We start from the raw sequence: 24108 nt of genomic DNA, 5'->3' as shown, positions 1-24108 counted from the left end.
CAATGCCGAAAATGGTGTCTCATATTTTACCACAATGGAATGAGTGGACGGTAAGAGCCCCATCTCAGCGTACAAGGCGTCCATGAGATGGTTGTACTCAAAACCATCTGAAAGCACAAGTACAAACGATGCACCCTCCTTGTATACACATGGTTTAACCCATGTATCACTATGCTTGACATACACTAAAATATCACCCATTACTGCATAAAAAAGAGTGTAATCGGGATGTTAATTTCATATTTTAAACATTTAAAATTCCTTCATAAACATTTAAAATCATAACAAAAAAAATTAAAAAACTGTGAAGATTTATTGACATTGATGTCAATAAAATTTCATTTTTATTGACATTGATGTCAATAAATCTTCAAAGAATTTCCCCAGAACCGTTGAAGATTTATTGACATTAATGTCAATAAAAATGCAACAATGTCAATAAATCTTCAACGATTCCCAGAAATTTTCAGAATTTTTTCCAGATTTTCCATGCTTCCAAGAATCGTTTTTTCCTTGTTTTTTGACTTCAAAGACCACAGGAATTCAACGAGAAACTTTTTTCATGAAAATCTCTAAACCCTAAAGTGAAAATGACAAACTATAACATACTAAAAGTGAACGAAAATGAAGAAAAAAAAGAGTAAACCTTATTTCCTTGAGTTGAAACCACTTAAAAACGAGTTGAAGACCAGAGAGAGAGAGATAGGAGTTGAAGCTTGACGACGAGAGAGAGAGAGAGAGAGAGAGAGAGAGAGAGAGAGAGAGAGAGAGAGAGAGAAGATAGAGAGAGAGAGAGAGAGAGAGAGAGAGAGAGAGAGAGAGAGAGGGAACGTAGGATATAAGGCTGAGAAAGGGAAAACATAATACAATAATAAACTAATCCCAAGAACAAAATTTATTAAATATAAGTAAAAGTCAAACGAAAATGTTAATAAAATTGAGGGTATTTTTGTATTTAAAGAAAATAGATAATCAAAGTTTAGGATTAAATTGAACTTATTTGATTTTGGTCCAAAATCATCATAGAAGTCATAGAATAGGAATAATCCCATAACAATGAGTTATGTCACATAAGATGGGCCCAAAAATGCCTTATTATTCAAATTTGGGCCATGTGCCAGAAATTAGGCCCGACGTAAAATCGAAAAGCCTTTTGCAGTATTGTTCTATAGTGTTCCTCTGTAATCTCAGACCAAACTTCTTGGCAAGCCTGTATTTCTACAGCAACACCACCACCAATGTCGGTCTCTCAACCAGATTTCCATAATCCTCCATAAGGTCAGTGACTTAATTTCTTCTCCCTTGAAATCATGGAAACACAGTCGCTTCTAACACACTCCAAAACGGCACCGTTATGCGTCGGCTTCTCCGGTTTCGGGAAACTCTCTTTCAGACATTTTAACAAACACCTACACTTCACTCCAACCAACCACGCTCGCTGTTCCCTTCAGAACCCGAAGCCGATTAGAACCCATTCAATTCGCTCCTTCTCCGAGAACCCACTATCAGAACCATCGAAACCAACAAGAACCAAGCTTTTTCCTCCTCCGAATTCCTATTCCTCAGCTTTCGACACAGCAAGCCCCGAACCAGAGACCCCATTTCCAAAACCCCTCAAAAACCTCTCGTTACACTCCTTGAAAGCCAGTCTCTCCAAAATCACCCCTTACGACGTGGTCAAGTGGTCGACGGTTTCGTCGCTGGGCATCGCCGCCGCGAAATGGACGGCGAACGGTCTCTTCAACCCCTTCTTCTGGACGTACTTCAGCTGGAGCTGGGTGTTCTGGCCGTGGATCGTCGCCGTCGCAGTCGCCGGATACGGACTCTACTGCCACAGAAAGCACTCACGCGGCGAGGCCAGCGCGTTCGAACAGCTCGCCGTGGTGACGTCAGCTTTCGCGTGGCTGACGCTAGTCCCGCCGGCCCACTTCAACGGCTTCCTCCAGGGATGGCCGTACGTGTTCTTCTTCGTCTACCACTACTTCTTCTTCTTCAACGTCACGGTCCGAAAACGCCTCTACGGCGACTACTTTCCCCGGCCCCACGACCCGAAATGGGACTCCACCGTGCCGGAGTGGAAAACCCTCCTTTTCTCCGGCGGGGTCTTCGCCGGACACTGGCTCGCGGCCTTCGAGGGCCCGGAGCTCCACCGAATCTCCGGCGGATTGGTCGTTAATTCGGCGATGTGGGCTCTGATCGTAGCGACTCTGCTGATGCAGTACAACGCCACGCTGTACCTGGCGAACTACTCGGAGAAGGTGGTGATCCCCACCGCGGTGGTGCAGTTCGGGCCGTACCGGTGGGTCCGCCACCCGATATATGCTTCCACTATGCTCTTGTTTGCGACTTACTGTGCGGCGCTTCGCTCGCCTTTCTCGATGCTGTTCGTGGTTGGGGTTTGTGTGTGGTATTACGACCAGAAGGCGAAATTGGAGGAGGCTCTGATGGTCGAGAGCTTCGGGGACGGTTACGTCGAGTACGCGGATAGAGTTAAGTACAAGTTCATTCCTTATGTCTATTAGTTTTGTTCGAGTGGATAGTTCTGGTAATGAAGTCTCTAATCATAATGAATTTGGTTTTGCTCGATTTCTTTGCTCATTTGCATAGTTTGGCTTACAAGTTACATTTCAATTTCCTTCCTGTAGACATGGAATCTTTCATGTTAGATTTTGTTGCTTGTTAAGTTTTGTTGCTAAGGAATCGAGTTCAGTTGGTGGTAGCTAAAGACCATGGAAGGATTGGTGGGCTTAGTGAAAGAAAAAAAAAACAGATCTTGCTGACATTAAAAGAGTAATGCATTGTCGAAAAAAAACAGATCTTGCTGTCATGATAAATATTTGTTTTTCTTTCTACTATGGGAAAATATTTTCCGTCAGTTTTTAGCTATTTGGCTGGATAATGCAAATGAGAAAATCACACATAAAATAAAAACCATAAACCAAATTTAGCATAGTTATTTTATACTTCACAGAATTATTTGTCGAATGTTAAGCACAACTACAACATGACTTTCAAAATGATATTATTGGAATCTATCAAGTTTTTGGGGATCGACTGAAGGCTTAGTTGTTGAGGAAAACTGGGCAGAATTAAGATCCAATCTAAAGAAGTTTACACCAGAACTAATCAACATTGACTCAGTGAAAATCGGTAAGTTTCACACGGCAATCCAGTGCAAAGAGTCTGACTCCGATCTTCACCACCACTTGACGGTCGGGAAATTTCAACATCAACGAAATCCAAAGTTTAACTCCAAACAGTTAAGTCTTCATGTGTGACCCAGATCTAAAATCGAGCAGATGGACCTTGATTTAAGCAACATCAACGTTGAAGTTCCACTAGTCGACAAAAGGAGAAAAAACGTCGAACCTTCGATCCAAGAGGTCCAATGGTAGATCCGATGACGACCAGAGGCATATAATTATGCACATGACTTTGAGAGTAGCGAGGCTGCTCGGGATCCTTATCGTCGCGATATCCATGCCAAATTCACCGGTGTGGCTCTCTACATTGTTCAGTGGTCGTAATTGATATACGACCAACTTTAATTGGGACCTTTGAAGACCGACGTTTGAGCGACCTTAAAGACAAGGTCGGTTTTGATGACCGTGGGAGTGGTATGTTTATGGGGTTGGACTGGAGGCTTAGTTGTTCAGGAAAATTGGGCAACAATTATGTCCCAACGGGCTGATGAGACATTAGGGTATTTATGTAAAAAATGCACATATTTTCAACATATAACACAAGCTGAATATTGTGTAGTTTCACTTTCACGTATAGAAATTGAAATTTCTCTACTATAACTATCTGAGAAATAGAAATAGGAAAGTGTATATATATAGCCCCCTGATGTAACGCATTTGAACTTTGAAGTAAAGCGTAAATTGAGAATATTATGTGCTTTGAAACTTTGTATTGGCTCGAAGAATACACTTCTCTATCAGAATTATTAATAGATTTGTCCCTCAGTCCGCTGCCAATCATAACTTTCACAATGATATTCATAGTCACAGATGTGCGCAGTGGGGCGGAGCTAGAAATTCAAGGTAAAGAGGTAAAGTTGAAAAAAAAAATTAATGGGAGCAAATTCGAAAAAAATCATATAAATTTGAACAAAAAATGTATAAAAATGTTAAGAACTTTAGAGTAACAATTACAATTTTTAAAAGTTCAATGGGGCATTTGTCCCTCCGGTGCCCCAAAGTGACTACGCCCTGAATGTTTTCATTCTCAACTGCGTGAGTATGGTGTGGTATAATAACTACAATAATTGCTCAAGTCTATTTCTATGATTTGAACTTTGAAGTACAAAGTATATACTTGAACTGTTGGACATATAGTTTTTTTTTTTTTTTTTTTTTTTTAGTATAGGAACCAGAAAACTGTGCATAGCAAAACATTAAGAAAATACACTGCGTGTTATTTATATTTAATTCATGGGAAAATATCATATATATATATATATATATATATATATATATATATATATATATATATATATACTACTACAAATACAGTTTTCCGGTGCGGATCACTTTTGGGTGCGACTATTCGCACCTAAAAGTCGCACCAAAAAGACTTTTAGGTGCGACTAGTCGGACCCAAAACTCAATTAAGCGCTGGAAAATTTTCGCGAATTTTTTTGAAGTTGGGTGCGACTAGTCGCACCCAAAAGTGTGTTAAGACTATTGGGTGCGACTAGTCGCACCCAATACTTTCTCCAGAGTAATAGGTGCGACTTAGTCGCACCTAAATGCCCAAAAAATTTCAGCGGCCAAAACTTCCCCCTTTTTTTTTACAAATGTCATTGGGTGCGACGTTGTCGCACCCGAAATCACTAACACAGGTCATTGGGTGCGACAAAGTCGCACCCAAAGGTGTCATTGGGTGCGACAAAGTCGCACCCAAATTCAAAAATCTGTATAAATTAAGCAGCAGCTTCATTCTCTCGCCAAAGACCAAAAAAAAAACTCCTGCGATTTCTCTCCTGCATTTGCTCCCACCCCCGTCGCCGCCACCACTCCGACCGCCACACTCTTCTCTTCTCCTTCTTCCTCTCTTCTACCTCGCGAGCTGTTGGCCGAACCCCTCCACCATCGCGTGCGCTCCAGTCGAGGAAGCAACACCTCCGCGAGCTCGCCGTGACCACCGCCCGAGAAAGAGACGCCGGGAAGGAGAGATAACACGCCGAGGAGTCCAAAATTCACGAGAATCTCGGTAAGAAAATCAAACCCGAAATGGATTTTGAGATCTAGGGTTCTTGGTTTTAATTTTTGGGGGTTTTGAATCCTAGTTGAATTCAGTGAAATTGGTTAGTATTATATGTTGTTTGGACTCGATTATTGATGTTTATAGCTCGAATTTGTGGATTGAACTCGAATTTCCTTGGTTTGGTAGTGTTTTGGCCGAAAATATCATGAACTAGGGTTGGTTTTGGGGCTTTTGGAATTTCTGCATGTGTGTGTCCGTGTATGTGTGTTTATGTGTATGCCTGACCGTGTGCGTGTATTAGTTTGTAATTTTTATGTGTATGCCTGACCGTGTGCGTGTATGTGTGTTTATGTGTATGCCTGACCGTGTGCGTGTATTAGTTTGTAATTTTTATGTGTATGCCTGACCGTGTGCGTGTATGTGTGTTTATGTGTATGCCTGACCGTGTGCGTGTATGTGTGTTTATGTGTATGTGTGTTTATTTTTGTGATTCCGTGGATTATGCTTAGGATTGAACTCGTGTTTGCTTGTTTTGCCTTTGGTTTCGTGTGATTAAGAGTTTTGATTTCTAATTCATGTGATGAGTGTTTTGACTTCTTGGCCTTGTTTTGAATCTGAGTTTGAGTTAGTTTTGGATGTGAATAACTTAGCAGAATAGATGTGTCCTAGGACGTTCTAGGATGAGATAAGAGTCGAGAAAATAAGTAACTTTAGCGCGAGGTAACCTAAACACGACTCTTGTGGTTGTTTGTCGTGTTTCCGAGGTTGAAACGCAGGTACGAGGCGACGACGAGACTGTTCCAGGAGGTCGCCGAAGAGCAGCGAGGTACGATGGAGCTATGCCCAACTTTGGTGACGTGGCCAGCGGCTCGACAAGGCACCGAGAGGCTGCGAAAGTGTGCAGCAACGACGAGGTTTAGAGCTGCGAAGCCTCGGCGTGGCGTAGACTTGAGGCAGCGAATCCTCGAGGCTAGGACCGTTAGCTAGAGTCTAACTATAATCATGTATAATTAGTTGAAAAAAAATGTAATTGTACAAAGTTAAACAAGTTGTGTAGTTTCGGGATTCACGTCGAGTGTCTCGGGTTAGCTTCGAGTTGTTGGTTAGAGATAAACCGAGAGTCGGTTTCCAATCATAGAATTCATATGAATAAAAAAAAAGTCTTAAAAAATAAACTATTTAGTTATTTGTTTACAATTATAGAATTCATATGAATAAAAAAAAAAAAGTCTTAAAAAAATTATTGGGTGCGACTAGTCGCACCCAAAGACCTGGCGCGAAGGCCATTGGGTGCGACTAGTCGCACCCAAAGACTTGGCGCGAAGGCCATTGGGTGCGACTAGTCGCACCCAAAAACTTGGCGGGTAGACCAACGGGTGCGACTAGTCGCACCTAATGGCCTTCCCGCGGACTTTTTCACACATCTTTTTCTGACTTATGGGTGCGAATATGGGTGCGAAAATCCGCACCTAAAAGTCATGACCATCGGGTGCGACTAGTCGCACCCATGACCTTTAGGTGCGAACTTTCGGGTGCGACTTTGTCGCACCTAAAGTCGCACCTAAAAGTATCATTGGGTGCGACTTTCGACCTTTAGGTGCGAAAAAAGTCGCACCCAATGCTGTTATATATATATCCTATGTGTTTAATCGAAATGTCGCGACTATTCCTCCAATTTTTAGAAATATCACATCTATCCCTTTGAATTACTACTTATATCATAGTTATACCCTGAAACTCACTTATATATCAAATATATTCTTTAAACTCACCTATATACCATTTCGTAATTCTACGAGAATAGAAATAAAAAAAAATAGTGTTGCGACGGAAGGAAATCGAATCTAACACATTTCACACATTTTTTTTTTTGACAAACCCACAAAACTCCAAGGTCATCGTCATCGCTTTCTTTGGCTGCCGCTGGAGCCAATCTCCAAACTAATCGTAAGATGAAGAACAAAAATTATAATTTTTTTTAATAAAATGAAAAATAAATGGAGATTTTTTTAAATTGAAAAATAAATAGATGATTTTATTAAAGGTATTATGTGTATTTAATATATATTTATTTAATTATAAAGTCAATTAAAAATTATGAAAAGGGATATAAACATGCTATGAAAAAGGGAAAATATATATTTGATTCAATACATTTTTATAGGGTATAAACATGCTATAAATAGTAATATAAACGGATACATGTGATATTTTTAAAAATTGTGGGAATAGTCATAGCATTTTGATTAAACACAGAGGATATATATATATATATATATATATATATATATATATCATATTTTCCTTGATTCATTGGTATTTTTCTTAATCCCGAGTCCCGACTACTACATTTGTTGCTGAAAATGAGAATATAATTGATATATGTGATTTTAGCTTTGATAATAATAAATAGCAAAATAGCTAAGTATTGTATAAAAACATTGAGAGACATAGAGCCTCAACGCAAGAAATCTCGTTATGAATCTCATCTCAGAGTAGCTAATTTAGTCTGGTATATAATTTTATTTTTGTATTCTTTGAACTTGAATTCCTCGTTGAACGACTAGCTCTAAATTGAAAACTTATAACCGTTATCATACGAAGAACAAAAAATTAGAAAATAGTCAATTTTAAACGTTTGACATTGCTAAATAACCAACGTTTGATAAATCATATTTTTAATATTACTAACATTAATATGTTTAATTTTATCAATCATTACGGTTTATAATATTAACCATTACGGTATTTACTTTTGTATCATTATTGCAAATCACCTGTAAAATTTAATCCATAAAAAATCGTTAATAACAAATTCATCACAAATGATTAATCGTATTAACTATAACATATTTTTAACTTGCCAATTTCCCAGATAACAATGTGCTAAACAATATATTACATCACAAATGATTAATCGTATTAACTATAACATTTAATAACCATTATGTTATTAACTATTACAATTAAGAGACAAATATTTTGTAACATCTTTGAACTGAGGATTTGAGAATACAGCGATTTGAGGCTCTTCGTTACAATCTAAATGTTTTTTAGGTTTTAATTTAGGTAATTAAATTTGAGTAATTTAGTTTTAAGCCAAGAATATTTGGGTACTAAAATATTGAGTCTTCAAGTTGACTTATTCTCTTAAATAAAATAATTGCTGGACTAGAATTTTAAATAAAATAGTTTAGTTGAGCTATATACTTAATTGACCTAATAATAATATGGGATTAAAACCGTTCCTATCCCTCTGATAATATAAAATCTGGCTCGTCAACTAAAGTAAGAACTGGTTCTTTATGGGGGGGGGGGGAAGAAGCAAGAACTAGAGTCTACATTTATAATTTGTTTGATTTAAGAGGTCTCTACTGTCACTAAGTTGCTAGTACACGTACAAGTGGTCAACATTTTGGATTCAATTCCTTCACGGTGTTCTTTAACGTGGAGACTTCTGTCAAATACCCATCTTAGACACGTGTCAATACCGGGATTGCTTCCTAGGCGTTTGTTAAGTTAAACTCTGACTTAAATTAAGTAATATGATTTATTAGTTACAGTGCATGAGGTATATACTATATAAGCAATGCAAATCAATGGATTTTAAAGAATGAACACAAGTATATATAATATTTAACTTGTACATATATACTGAGCATATTTTAGTTGACATTTTTGTCGTATTTTGCATCATTTGTTGTTTATAGACGTATATATTATTCACCAGTCAATTTCGCCACACTATTTTATATTATATAGACATATAGTATTGACATGCATGCATATTGTAGACATATTATATATTTGACTAGACCACTTTTGTTTTTTGTTATAACAATAAAATAAACAGGTTAAAATAGCTCAATAACTACTCTCAATAAAAATTATAATTTAACTATATATATAAATACAGAAATATAATAATAAGATGCAACAAAGAACTTGTGTGAAGTAATGATAGGTGCGTTAATCACGCGTAAAACTCCTATTCCTCGGCTTAAAACGAGCGAGTTCTCAAGTGTCTTTGATAGTTTCTAGTATGTTTTTGATGATTTACAGGTACAAAGGAGCAGAGAAGCTTAAGAAGTCATTTTCGGAGCAGACGAGAGTCGAAACGGAGCAAAATTGAGGTGTATGAAGAAAGTCAACGCGGGATATTGACCCATCGCGGCGCGGCGATAATCAGAGCGGCGCCATGAGATAGCAGCGCGGCGCCAGAAAATCCCGTCACAGATGGCGGTCGTTCCCATTCAGGAGCGCGGCGCGATTAATACTGAGAGCGCCGCGATAGACCGCGACACATGACCGTGGCGGCGCGATGGGTGCGATTTGGAAAACTGATTACGCGTTTTTTATTAAATCTGGGCCATTGGATCTCATTAAGTGGCCCAGATGACTCCGAAAATAGGCTAGAAACTTATAAATCCTACTTTTGTAACCTCGAAAGACATCTTTTGTTTAGTTTTGATTTTGCTTAGGTTGTTTTAGCTACAGAGAGCTTTTTGGAGAGAGAGAGATTGAAGTGCCGTCTTCATCAATTTCGTTCATCGTTCTTTTCACAGTTCCAATTCCCCTCCTTTAATCTCTTGAACTCCAGTTTTTATTAATGAAAATCATGTCGTTGATTTATTTGTTTTTGAGTTGCTCATCTTCTTCTCCCATCTGTCTTCCTCTCATCATCATGAACTAAACCACCTAAGGGCTATGGCGTAGCGAGATTGTGAAACGGTTATGGATTCCATATTATATATTGTAGAATTGTTATCGTTCTTGCCGCTTTGTTTAATTCAAGTCCGAATTTAATGCTTGTATAAGAGTAGCTACCTTGTGCATGATTCGTATTTCAATTTTATGCTTGAAAGAGATTAGGTTGATTTTGTCTTGATTTGAATTACTATAATACATCCCTATGCTAGATATAGATAGGTTGTTATAGAATCGTGGTACGCTTCTGTGTTCATTGCTTGCCTTGCTTTATTAGTTGAGATCGAAAGATAAAACTTTGGCATAGGTTTAGGTTGCTAGATGCTTGAGAGAGGTTTAGTGACACGATCAACGTGAGTGAGATTAGCAAAGTGTGACTGATAATAGTAGTGCGTAAGTTCCATGAATCCAAACCGTAGAATGAGCTCGTGAAACCATAGTCTTTACTTCTCGCTATTCGTAAAACCCGTTGCTTTTCTGTTTATTTATTTGTTTATAAATTTTGTGTTCTATTCAACTAAAGTTTCCTAAGTTCTCTTCGTGCTAGTGAAATTTGAATCTTTAATTTAGCCTAGTCCTCGTGGGATCGACTCGTACTTACGAACTTTACTACTTGAGCGATTACGTGCACTTGCGTGTGCGAGAATTTCGCAACAAGTAACTTAATTATTATGAACAATTTTTTTTTAACTAAAACTCGGTTGGTTACAGATACGAAGAGATCAACGCTTAATTGACGCAATAATGTATGGCATCAAGATCATAGATGCTTCCTTACAAGATAGAAAATATCTTGCCTTTTCTTCTTCTTTTGTTTGGCTAAATTATAATGAATAGGATATCATGAAGCACCACTCATTTGTAATCCGACTAGGCCAATCTTTTTCTGGGATTCACACATTAAAATCTATGCGCTCTTCATTGTCCTTTAATTTCACAATCTATCCATTTCGTTGGACACTTAGATCACTTTTAGTTCCCATCTCACAACACACTTTTGTTACACACACACATATTAAATATATTAATGCACTGAAAGGCGATACGCATTTGACACTTACCCTCCAAATTACACCACAAACAAACTTTATAGACAAACAAAATTTATGTTACTGAATGCGGATTAAGAGAGAACATAGCCTATTTAAAAAAAAAAAAAAAAAAAAGAGAGATCAGAATTATCAACTTGCAAAATATAAATACATAGATTCCCAACGACAAAATACCAAAAAACACCAAAGATGAAATTTTAAAACAAAATTAATGATTTCTTTTCCTTAGGGTTTTTTTTTTCTTTTACTTTTTTGGCTTGTTAGGAAAACTTTTCCGTTGAAGAAGCCCTCAAAAGCACAGACGTTTTTAGGTCACTTGCTCTTTGGGGAATACTCTCATTGGTAAGCCTAGTTTGGGAACCGGAAAAGGTACATATTGAATCCCATCATTGTCTCCAATCACATGCCACCTGAAAATATCAAATACATGCATAGAAAATGTTAAATATTTAAACGAAAAAGTATATAGACCAGGTTTATATTATAATCTTATTCATATTAGGTAAATTAATTTTTTTTTAAAATATTATGCTCACTATATCTACAAAGTTATCTAGTAGACCAGGTCTTGTTATTTCCACCAAAAAAAAAGGGGAAAAAAAAAGTGAATGCATGATTGAAGAAATAAATGTTATTTAAAAAATAAAAAATAAATAAAATCAGAAGGGAGTGAAAATGGTTGAAAAACGTGCAAAGGAGAGAATGGTGGTGAAGTGGCGCTGAGTCATCATGCATGCATTATATTTCTTATACAGCTGTAAATTTAACTTCGCAACGTCTCTGCCATTCGATGGAGAGAAGTGTCAGCTGGCCAAAAATGCATTAGGAAATAAATAATATATATATATTATTATTAATTTACATATATGCCATAAAGGCATAAACGGTTAAATATCTACACAAAACCGTGGGTACTGGGTGAGTCACTGGAAACAATTGGGAGTTATATATTGAATTAAAATAATGTGACCAAGGCGAGTATACGAATGCTATACATGTGAGTGACTTACTGTTTGTGGGACCGAGTTGTTTCTATGTTTATGGCCAATGATGGGGACAGATAATAAGAGCAACAGATTTTGGGAAATCTGAACGTACCAATAATGTACGTATCAGAATCTTTCTAAGAACATCGGAAGCTGAATAAGGAGTATGTATAGTTGGAGATATTCATGAATCTTATGTGTCTGCATTTCTGAACTCTGAGTAGCTCACCCTGATGAAGATGAATTCGGGACCAGTGTGGAACTATGGATGTACTATAAGGCTTACGATTACTATTAAAAAAGTAGATATATACCTACGTATAATCACTAGTGTTATACGGGTATAGTTTGCTTATAAGTCTAATGAGTTTTAAATTTATCACTATATATATTTATCAAGATGAGGTTAGGGGTGAAGAACGAGTAGAACTGCAAATAGTGCAGAGATTCTGCGAACGATAAACTCCTATTGACGAAAAAAGAGGCAGTGACTCAGGACGTGCATGATATTCTATTCTATAGATATACGTACGTTGATATTGAGCTCTCATGCATTGTCATCCAAAGTCAAGTGGACTGACCAAGTCGATTGCTGCATGCTTGACACGTGTAAGGTACAGGTAACCGAAGCACGATATACGTACAAGTATTTGTTTCAGCCACTTGGCTACACCCTAGAAAATAATGTACGTATGTAGACGTATTCGTATATAAGACCAACGTTTTTAGATATCTAGAATCACCGAACATGTGACTGCCCAAGATATGTATATGTATTATATGCGAAGAATCATGATGTGTATATATACATAGACTGGCTCCCACTCTATCTCAATAATGAGAGAGGTTTAGGACCACTTCCAACGGCGAAGGAACATCACATATATAAGAGGAGGACCACATACATTATTCACCTTTTTATATATTTCCGGTTAGACAGTCAACCCCTATAATAATATCAAACCAAAAAGCCACAAGTACCCCTTATCAAAAAGTTTGAGTTATCGGGGTAAACAGTGAGTTACAGCCCGATCCCCCGATAACAAAACTTACAAAATCGTGGAATATCCGTAAAATTGAGATTTATCGCGCCCGTACCAATGGAGAATCTCGTGATACAAAAAATCAGCCTGACCCAATTAAAAGCTTCATAAAAATCGAGGTTTATCGCGAGAAAACTGTGATTTAACGTAATTTTAAATAATAGTATAACTAAAATACCCATGAAAAATCTACTACGGTAAATCTTTGCGATAAGGGATATACCCATAAAATTTGATCCCGACACGATAATGATATCTCAAACCTTGCCACCCTATATAACTATTTATATAAAGCTAGCTAGCTTTTTTTTTAAGAAGTGTGTCAAGTATGGAGTTATGTCCCAAAAAAAATTAATTGTTATTTAGAAGAGTGACCCATAATTATATTAACGATGTTAATTTTCATAATTCTTTTTTTTTTCTCAACGTGTAATTTTTTTTTCTCAAGATGATATATTTCATATACGAATTAAGTATCATAATATATATATATATATATATATATATATATATATATATTACATTACGTACCGATAAGAGGTGGTAAGGTGGTGGAGAAGGATGAGCATCTCAAGCTTGGCCAGCTCATTCCCCGGACAAGAATGGGCCCCACTTCCAAACGGCATGTACGTGTTTGGCCTCGGTGCCACCTATGCCCACACACACACACACACAAATTCATTGACTTATAGAACTATTACATTATTAAGAGTCTTGCACATAAATTTATACGACTTTGTTACTACTATATGCCCTACAATTAGAAGACCAGCTCACATGATGCTGACACTACAAAGATTTCCACGATCAGTTCGTTTTGATAAACCGTGGATTCATTACATGTTATCAACAATATAAACTAAGTATTAAGTAAATCATTAGGGATCTTAATGGTAGTTGTTTAGTTGAAGTACCTCGAATCTGGAAGGGTCGAACTTTTCGGGTTCAGGGAAGAAATGAGCGGAGTGATGGATGGTTCTGAAGAGGGGAAGGACTTTCCAGCCTTTGGGGATTAAGTAACCCTCGAACTCCACGTCCTCAACGGCTTCCCTGAACGTGAACGATAATATACTTGCTCTCCTTAGAGTTTCTTGAAACACCTGTTAATTTATATTTACCATTTATTATAGGGTAAGTATTACTAGTTAATAAAGGTAATTGGTCCTTATATGACTATTTTGTTAATTATACATCATTTTTCTACTAAATGGAAATAGGTTTTAACAATTGCTCCTTTCTTTTAGTGCTTTTTTTTTCTTTCTTTTTTTAAATATGGACTTATTATTTTATAGCAATAAATAAAGTCAACTAGGTAGCATTACTTACTATCTTCTTGTAAAATTGAGGGAAATTGGATAGAAGAATAATTGTGAAACACTTTTTTAATTTTCGGTATTGGTGACTAAAAATAAGAATAATAAAAATTTATTATATGTGATAACAAACTCGCGGCTATACTTTGTGATTTATTTTATTTTATTTTTTTAAATTACGTGGAACATTTTATTAATATAAGGGTAATTAAGACACTCTTAAATACAAGTCACAATTCACAGTAGACTTAGGTAGAATAGAACTATTCAGTTAGTTTATTTTTCCCTTCTAAAGTATAATGTTTAGTTGATTCTTTCTTGATACTATTATTCTCCTCAGAATCAAGCGTTTTTAATTTTTATTTTATGTTTTATTTTTTATGGAATGGTTCATTAGGAATGAAAAGTAATATTATATGTACCCGCGAAGTCAACGGCATACGCCTTGTATCTTCCCATGTAAGTCCACGATTCTCCTCTAATAATTTGGTCCGGATTTCTTCTTGCTCCCCCTGGAATAAATATTATTGATTACAATATATTAAATTTACTGATAATTCTTTGAAGTAATTAATACGTAAAGTATATATAACAGCTAGATGATTTAAAAAATATGTATCCATTTTTTAACTTGTTAACTTCTACCTGAAATATATATCTGAATAAATTATACATTGACTTGTTTGACAAAACTTAATCCCCAATCATTTACGGACTTTATGTATATTATACTGTAGGAGTAAATCGTACGACACCTTATGCACAGGGATCGATATTAAAACGTTGACCAACAGGAGATTAATGTGAGGGTAAAACATAATTTTTATAAGATAAAAATCACATATGAAATTTTATTTAATAATAGCTAAATGACCTAAATTTCAAAATGATAACAATATAAAGTTGTTTTGTCAAAATGATAGCAATAAATATAAAGTTGGACAATTATTTAACAAAATAATAAAAGTTGTTTTGTCAAAAGAATAATATAACTATAGTTGCTTTTGGGTGTTGATTACACATTCAATTTTTAATTGGATGTTTATTTATTTTTAAATCCGAAGTCTAGCTAGATTTCTAACAATCATGAAATCTAACTATATTGTAAAATATTAAATTTAAATTGAGTAAATTGCTTGGATGTTTTATACGCACCGTGACGGCTTCTAAGACATGTGTATTATCGTGCAAGTACTTCAAAATCCAAGTTAGGGCACTTGCAGTTGTATCATGGGCGGCGAAGATAACACCAATTATATTATCAGCGATTTGAGAATCACTAAGCTCTGTCTTAAGCTTCTCACTTGCTCCGATTAAAACTCCTAATAACCCGTCAGTCTCTTCTTCACTCTTCCTTCTCTTCTGTATTAACCTCTTTAGCCTCTCGTTCAGAAGCTTCCTTGCCTATATGACATTCAAAATTAGTCCTAACATTTTATATAATAAATAATATATTTATACTGTCCAACATAATATAAAATACAAAAATTAATAGAAGAAACTATATGAAATAGTCAAAATTACTAACTTCAATTGATATTATAGTCAGTTTTGTAATAGGAATTGTACATCTTGTGTTAATTTAAATTATTTGAGTAATTGTTAAACATTTCAACTTTATAATGTTAAAGTCTTAATAGTAATATAATATTTAAGTATATGTATTCTATGAAATACTGTTAGCCCCCCAATATAGAAAAAAAAAAAGATGAGAATGAGATTCAAAATTTTCAACTACTTATATTTAATATATTTTTTATGAGTAAATATAACCAAAGTCCAAACCTTATATGACATGACACATGTATTTTAAGTTGTTCATTTGAGCCTTATGTCGTGCTGTATATCTCCCAAAACTAATGTGGGACAAAAACAACCGATTCTCTATCCTCCTCTCCCTATATATATATATATATTCGTTTCATTTTATTACCGAATACTTGTATTCTGATTATTCATAAAATCAAATATGCATATTAAAACCAAGATTACCTTCATGGTTCTGTGAAAAGCAGTCCCAGGTAGATCTAGAGGCATGGAATTGTAGCCCTTCTCAAGGCATTGATACAGATGTTTAATTCCTTCCATTTCTAACTCCTGTTTGTTGCCCAGAGCAGATATCACTGCCACATCAAAAGCGTACTGGAAAAAAAAAAAGGCAAAACTAATTAGAAGAAAACAACAAATTTTCTAAATATAACACACACCCAGTCCAGAGCCAGCTGTACCTTCTTCATTTCTTCCAAAGTGTTGATGGGGTTTTGCTTCCACGTGGCAATGAGGTCAAGAGCGATAGTCTCAATCACGGAGACCGAGGCTCTGAGAGCTGAGGGCAAGAAAGAGGCTTGAACGAGCTTCTTGACCGTGGAATGGTAAGAGCCTTGGTGAAAGAAAACAGCCTCTGGGCCGATAATCCTCTCTTTGCTCGGCGGGTACGTTGGCCTGAACAGCTCAGCTTTGCTCACCAAAACCACTCTCGCCGCTTCTGGGCTTGAGATCATCACGCACGGACATCCCAGTATGTGACTCTTGAATATATCCCCGTATCTACGTGTCACATACAAAGACAAAACGAACTTATCGTGACCGTGCTATTTATAGATAGTCATGCAGATTTCATTATTATATGAACATATGATCGATTTTTTATTTTTTTTTCTTTCATTCTTATCGTCTCCTTTATTTTCATCCGAGTTTATAATTACGTTGAAATAAAATAAAATGGATAACGTTAAGGAGACACTAAAATGGGACTACGATCTGGTTCGAGTTTTTTTATTTTTTAAATGGTGTTATATATGTACCGTTTTTGCCTATCGGAGAAGAAGGAATTAGGGTTCTCAGCGTAGAGCCGGAGAGTCTCTCCGATGTACGGCCAGCCCATGGAGCCCGGCGGGAGATTCCGGCCGCGCGCGGCGGAGCTCCGGCGACGGTGGACGAAGAGAAAAATGATCAGCGAGAAAGTTGCGAGGAAAAGAAAAGCGATTGATGATCCATTATCGTAATGGTGAAGGGATATTAGTGACGGGAACGAGAAAGAGAGAAATTGCATGGCAGTAATTATTAGAAGGGAAAACGGAAAGGGAAATAATGAGAGGTTTGGAAATGATAAGAGGGTCAGAGGGTACTTAAGGTTTGGAATTATTTGGAAAATTATTATTTGATTTGAACACGGTAATAGAGTGAAGAGGGTGAGTGAATGATGGGGGTTTTTATAGCGTGGGAATGGGAATAGGTGGGAATTTCAGAACACGTGTCACCACTCCCATGGAAACACCTATTGCCTCCTTACCTCTTTTTACGGCCAAACCCACTTCTTTTTTATTATTTTTTGTTTGTTTTTCTTTTATTTAATTACAGGGCCTTTGTCCAACTTTAATCCTCCGTAGAACACAATCATGTTTGTTTATTAGCAATGATCTTTCTGTGTGAATTTCTAATGGAGATAGTGTCCAATCTGGATATCATATTAGAGCCGTATATATTAAAAATATTGATTCGGATAGAATCTTTTTCTACGAAACATTTTTTTAATGCACTTTTTATGCGGCGGAATTTGAGCTCTAGATATATAATGACACATAATCACAAGTATATGGTCTAAAAAAAATACCTCTCATTATCTATCTTTTTCTTTTCTTTCCTTTTTAGGACAAGCATCTTCATTTAATTGATAAGGCTATGCAAATTGATGTAGTTCAGGTTTCATGCATGGCGTCGCTTATAACTTTAGCTGATTAAATGCAGAGACGATATTAACAAAATAAAATAATAAAATGGAGAGAGAGATGACATATATCATGTGATCGAAATCTCAATTCAAAAAATAAAAGAAGAATCACCTTGGTTGCTAAAAGTTACTTCAAAATTTGATGTTTTTTCTTCTTCTTCTTCTTCTTCTTCAAATACTGCATGGGTCATTGTCTGTTTTGACTTCCTATTAATATATTGAATATTCATATGAGGTTTTCAGAAACTAATTACAAAGTGAAAGTTTCAGCGAAAGCTTTACATGTCTCACCATAGGCGTCTTAGTGGTAATCTTTTTTTTTTTTTTTTTTTTTTAATTTTTTATAAAAAGCTCCTCAAAGATATATTGATAAAAATAAAAAACTTAGATTACAAGAATATCACCAAAAAAATTAAAAAATTACCAGAAAAAAAGAGAGACGAAAAGTGGATCACTAACAATCATAAAGACAACAAAATAAAATGTGGGTTATCCGTCTGTGCATATAATCAGTCATTATCAAATTACTACACAAATTACGAACGAAAACGCCAGTCTTCGCATGTTACAGATTGCGGTTTTAGGGGTCTTGCCTGACTGAGATCTACGCCCTAAGTAAACCATATCTTAGATCTGAGATTCAGATATGAAGAAATATTCAAAATTACTCCAATTAAAGATAGGGATGTACAAAAACCAAATCTAATAAGTCTGAATTACTGAAACATAATCAAAATAAAACATGAAGAAGAAAATAAAAATAAAAATTACCTTCCCTCAGATCAAGATAATTCCTCCATTTGTGGAGATCACCTAGGTATTCGTATCCCAAGAGAGACGACGACATCGAAAATTGAAAGTTTAAGTTTTGATTTTTTGAGAAAGAGTGAACGCGACAGATAGCGTTTGGCAAATGAGGAAGTTTCGTCTTAGAGGTAATCTTATCAAGTCATGTATTTTTCCTTTTTCAAAAAACATGCATGAATTTATTAACTAAAGATATTATTTGTATTGGTCTTGTTAACTATTTAGTTTTATATCTTAAATCAATTGTGTTAGAATTTGAGCCCCAAATCTGACTTAACAACAAAAATAATAAATAAACAAAGAACAATTAACGCACACCACATTCAAAGTGAGAACTATGTTTCATTATGTGGCTGAAAATTTCACAATAATCAATATAGAGAATATTTGTATATATTTTCTTCTCTCACACTATAAAGAAAATTGACGCATGTAGAATATATAGGAAAGTAAGGCAAACTACATAATGTTATACCGTCATTTTCACAAGGTTAAAACGACACCATGAGTGCAAAAAACGACAAGTCAATCTATAATATAAGGGCCCGAACCCACTATTAGATGATTTAAACTCAAAGACATGTCCGGGCCAAGACCTTCTCGACACCGAGTACTTAGCCGCCAAGGAAAGTAGCCAACCACTCGGCCGCCAGAAAAAGTGATCAACCACTCGGCTGTCAAGGAAAGTGACCAATCACTCGGATGCCAAGAAAAGTGACCAACCACTCGACCACCAAAAGTAAGTGACCAACCACTCGGCCGCCAAGAAAAGTGACCAACCACTCAGCCGCCAAAGAAAGTGACCAACCACTCGGCCGCCAAGAAAAGTGACCAATCACTCGGCCGTGCCAAAGAAAGTGACCAACCACTCGGCCACCAAAAGAAAGTGACCAACCACTTGGTCATCTACCATCCACATGTCATCACCAAACTCATTGGCTCCTATAAATACCCCATACACTCACAACACAATATAAGTTCTCTCAACTTGCAAAAACTCTACACAATTGAGACTAGACTTTCTCTCTCTCTAGAAAATATAGAGACGAGCAGAAATCGTTCACCAAGAATGAAATACAACACGACTAATGTTAAGCGTCAGAGCGGGCGCCAGGGAAAACCCCTCAGCCTCCCCCTAGTTCACGTTTCTTGTCATTTTCAGGCGAAGAACATGACGAACACGAAGAACCCGGAGATCGCGAGGAACCCGAAGAACACGATGAACTCGAATAACTCGATGAATACGAAGAACGTGAAGAACTCGGAGATCGCGAAGAATCCTAAGAACATGACGAACCCAAATAACTCGATGAATACGAAGAACGCATAGAACCCGAAGATCGCGAGGAACCCGAAGAATACGATGAACTCGAAGAACTTGATGAATACGAAGAACGTGAAGAACCCTAAGAACACAACGAACCCGAATAACTCGATGAACGCGACGAAGATGACGAGAAGAGAAAAACTTCACCACACCTAACATACGTACGATCACAGGGTCCGACCCTAAATCGAACCACGGATGGTTCTAAGTGTCAACCCAAAAACGCGGTTATATCCTAATTAACAACTTGAAATTCTCTCAAAATATAACCTCCACATGATTATATCCTTATTAACAAAATAAAATTTGTCCAAGAGCTCTGCCCAGATCCATTAGTGTGAATTCTTTTCGTGAGGTCTTTATGGTATCAACTATGAATTAGGCTTCACAACTTAAAAAAATAATTATAAAATGAGAAATATATGACCACTTTAGTTACCCATATGGCATTTTCTCATTAATTAAGAGTACTAGTATTTTTGAATGTTTACATTTACTTTAAGATTGTGTGTACTTAATTTAAATATTGTTTTATACTCGTTATACGTGACCTATAGCTCTCATAGGACATATTTAATAGATAAATAGCTCGTTATATTTAGGATTTATCGTTTCCTTTTGCAATGGTAGTTTTACTTTTATGTGTTCATCCATTTAAGAATGGATCTCATTATTTTGAGTTTTGAAGTGGACTATAATATCTATGAGATGTATTTTAAAATATTTATATTTTCTGTAATTTATATAGATAGTTAATTGAAAGATACTACTAACAAAAAACTAAATAGTAAAAAAAAGTAGATAATATTTTTGTTAATAACTAAATATAGTAAAAAGAGCAGATGATATTTTTTTTGTGATGCAAATATAAGAAAACCAAAACAAAATCTTAATTAACAGAAAAAAAAAAAAAAAAGAATCCGTCATAGTCCGTCACCAAAACGTTCGAACGCAATCATTTAGGCGAGCATTTATTTTACGATTCAAATGTTCTCTGAGTTTCAAAATAGGAGTCATGGCAAAGATAGAAGGAACTAGGGTAACTAATTTGGCCGACATTGTTTACGAATCTAAGTCGAATCTGATCGATGATTGTATAACTGATAATAATAATTTTTCATTTATCAAAGAAGACGAAAATATTTAATATAATTTATTGCAAATTACATAAATAGGTAGAGTCGATCCATGTACGCGTCAGTATCTGCTTGACTGAGCACATTGCTGTTAGGGCCGAGTTCCTCCACCGTGTTGGACTGCCACCCACCTTAGTATGATATTGTCCGTTTTGGGCCCAAGCCCGCACGGATTTGTTTTTTTGGTTTCCTTCCCAAAAGGCCTCATACTAGTATAGTTAGGTGAGTCTCTTATATCCAATGCATTCTTTGCATTCACTTCCGATGTGGGACTTTGGTTTGCATCCCAACAATCCTTCCCTCAAACCAAGGACCACATACACATGTCCTTTCCTCAAGCGAAATCATCTTGTACCGCCGTTTGGACGCTAACGGGACCCGCGCGCCGCCTGACCGGCATCATTGTCAGGAAGATTTTCGACACAAGGCACACCATCGCGAGGTCACCACACAGAGGGATTCTCCTTCCACATCGCAAGCCCAACCCAAACTCCCAGTCTCCTGAACCATCGGCTCTGATACCATTTGTTAGGGCCGAGTTCCTCCACCGTATTGGACTGTCATCCACCTTAGTATGATATTGTCCGTTTTGGGCCCAAGCCCGCACGGATTTGTTTTTGGGTTTCCTTCCCAAAAGGCCTCATACTAATATAGTTAGGTTGGTCTCTTATATCCAATGCATTTTTTGCATTCACTTCCGATGTGACTTTGGTTTGCATCCCAACAATTACATCATATAATCAGGGCGAGCAAATTACTTGATCCAATTGCAGTATAACAAAGATGATCAGATCACCCAGTACGTATAGTACACCCACTTACGTACGTACGTACGCGTGTTACATAAAATTAGGCGTTTGCATTGCATGAGACCGTGCCTTAATATATTGAGTCACACCCTTACCTAAATATAAAGCAACAAATATAGTATGACTATAGTATTTTGCAACTTCGTGCCCTTTGCTTTACCCGAAAGATAGAAAAGAAAAAAAAAAAAGAGTAAAAAAGAGTCATTGTTTTCTGAGCTCGAGTTTTTGTCCTTTTCACACTCGCTTTTGCACTACGGAAAATAAAATCTTTGGGACAGAGCTTAAAACTAGTCTAGAGTAGCTAAATGTTTCTTCTAGTTTGGTTTCGCAATTTTATATTTATATATATAATTGTGTTCCATATATTTCGCAGCTTTTATATCTTCGGTTTCTGTTGATGTACATGTATTTACTCGCACCGACGCTCAAACTATATCAATCACTTCCTATAGATATTTTGTTCACTGATTCCAAGCTTTGTAATTATCGATAGGTATAAGAATTGCCACAGTATTCTTAACTTCTTATTCGAACACGTTTGTTATGTGAAAAATTAAAAAGCATAGGTTATGCTTTTAACTTGTACATATATTATTCATAAAGCTCCCAAGTGAATATCTACGACACCATGAGAAATTCAATGCGGCAAGTAACTATATAGCATGCGAATTCAATATAAGACGTAGATTTATCAACTGTCGTGTCCGCATAATAGTATATACAGATCATATACCTTGGTCTTATTAAACTACATGGAAATACTTTAATTTACACGCGTCATTTATTTATTAACTTATCTCTAAATAAATAGTTAAATATATAATAGATATTAATGGAGAGAAGTTGATTAATAATATCTTACATAAAAATAATAAATTAACCCGATAACGTCCAGGTTTAGTAGGGTTAAGTCACGTGGGTTTGCACATCAAAACCATGCCAGGTGCCCATTTCTTCGCCATTCACTTTCACGTTGCTCTTGCTTTTCCACAATTTTCATGCATCATGGCCACGTCACCACTTCTTCCCCTAGTCATTTGGGAAAAGAAAAAAAATTAATATGCTACAAACGTGTGACTATGTTTTATATAATTGCTGAAAATGTAATATGACGCAATTATAGGAAGGCAATGACCTGTGTTGGCACTTCACAAAAGAAGAAACTAGGTGGACCGTTATTAGTATAAAAAAACGCAGTAATAATTTACCCGTGGCGGCCTTCGTTATAATTGTCAACATAACTAGTAATTACTATTGCGTGTTTAGACTTTAGAGTAGACTAGCTAGCAGGCTATTATAAATTGATTCCAACTATACTAAAGGAAATAGAATATTAGTCGCCTCATTTATGTTATATTTTTCCAAAAGGATTTCGAAAAAAAAAAAAAAATACTCTGATGTAAATATTATATTAAAATAAAAAATTATGACCAATCGCAACGTGTCAGACTCACACCATCCAAAAACAATTATTTTTCTGAGCCACGTAACCACTCGCGGCGTCTTAAATTCATGTTTACTTTAGTTATATATTAGAAAACACATTCTATCCCGTTCAAAGCGAGATATTTTTTTTTTCTACTTTTAAATACTTTTTTGGACCATGTCCATGATGACTAGTTAATATTTTAACACGTCTATTTCATTATTTATTTTTACATTTCTTATCGAGAGCTTAATGAGAAAAGGGATCAATGATAACATTTTGAGGTCTTTGGACGAGAAAGAAATCGAATCAGCTGCTTCGTCTTTGAACTTCCGAAGTTTTTAAGATTTTCCACGAAAAATAAATTTGGAATTATGTTTCATACTTTCAAGTTTTTATAGTGAAAAAGATCTTATTGGAGTCGTCTTTTTGATGCATCGAGAGTATCTGATGTTCTAATTGATCTTCCTTAATTCAATCATCTAATTTATATATAATAAAAAATATTAAAGGCAGCCATCAGTGACGGATCCAGAAATCTTATTCAGTGGGGGCACAAAT

General features: G+C 36.1%; 2 protein-coding genes across 2 annotated transcripts; one reads left to right on the top strand and one right to left on the bottom strand.

The window, feature by feature from the left end:
* Positions 1-1153: 1153 nt before the first annotated feature.
* Positions 1154-2788, top strand: LOC149381878 (protein C-terminal S-isoprenylcysteine carboxyl O-methyltransferase). The gene has a single exon (XM_089629780.1). The coding sequence runs from the start codon at positions 1311-1313 to the stop codon at positions 2520-2522; it is 1212 nt and encodes a 403-aa protein (XP_089485906.1). The 5' UTR covers positions 1154-1310; the 3' UTR covers positions 2523-2788.
* An 8287-nt stretch (positions 2789-11075) lies between these two features.
* Positions 11076-17496, bottom strand: LOC149381877 (abscisic acid 8'-hydroxylase 2-like). The gene is made up of 8 exons (XM_089630582.1): positions 17117-17496; positions 16541-16859; positions 16305-16454; positions 15468-15716; positions 14735-14824; positions 13914-14099; positions 13531-13649; positions 11076-11380 (listed from the first exon to the last, which is right to left on the bottom strand). The coding sequence occupies exons 1-8, from the start codon at positions 17362-17364 to the stop codon at positions 11278-11280; spliced, it is 1464 nt and encodes a 487-aa protein (XP_089486708.1). The 5' UTR covers positions 17365-17496; the 3' UTR covers positions 11076-11277.
* Between the last annotated feature and the right edge of the window lie 6612 nt (positions 17497-24108).

Source organism: Urtica dioica, chromosome 11 (assembly GCF_054948205.1).
Source record: "Urtica dioica subsp. dioica isolate 48M chromosome 11, U.dioica_male_clone48M_v1_H2, whole genome shotgun sequence".
Lineage (NCBI taxonomy): Eukaryota > Viridiplantae > Streptophyta > Magnoliopsida > Rosales > Urticaceae > Urtica > Urtica dioica.
Note: the sequence above shows the minus strand (reverse complement) of the source record. Positions and strands in the feature narration are given on the sequence as shown.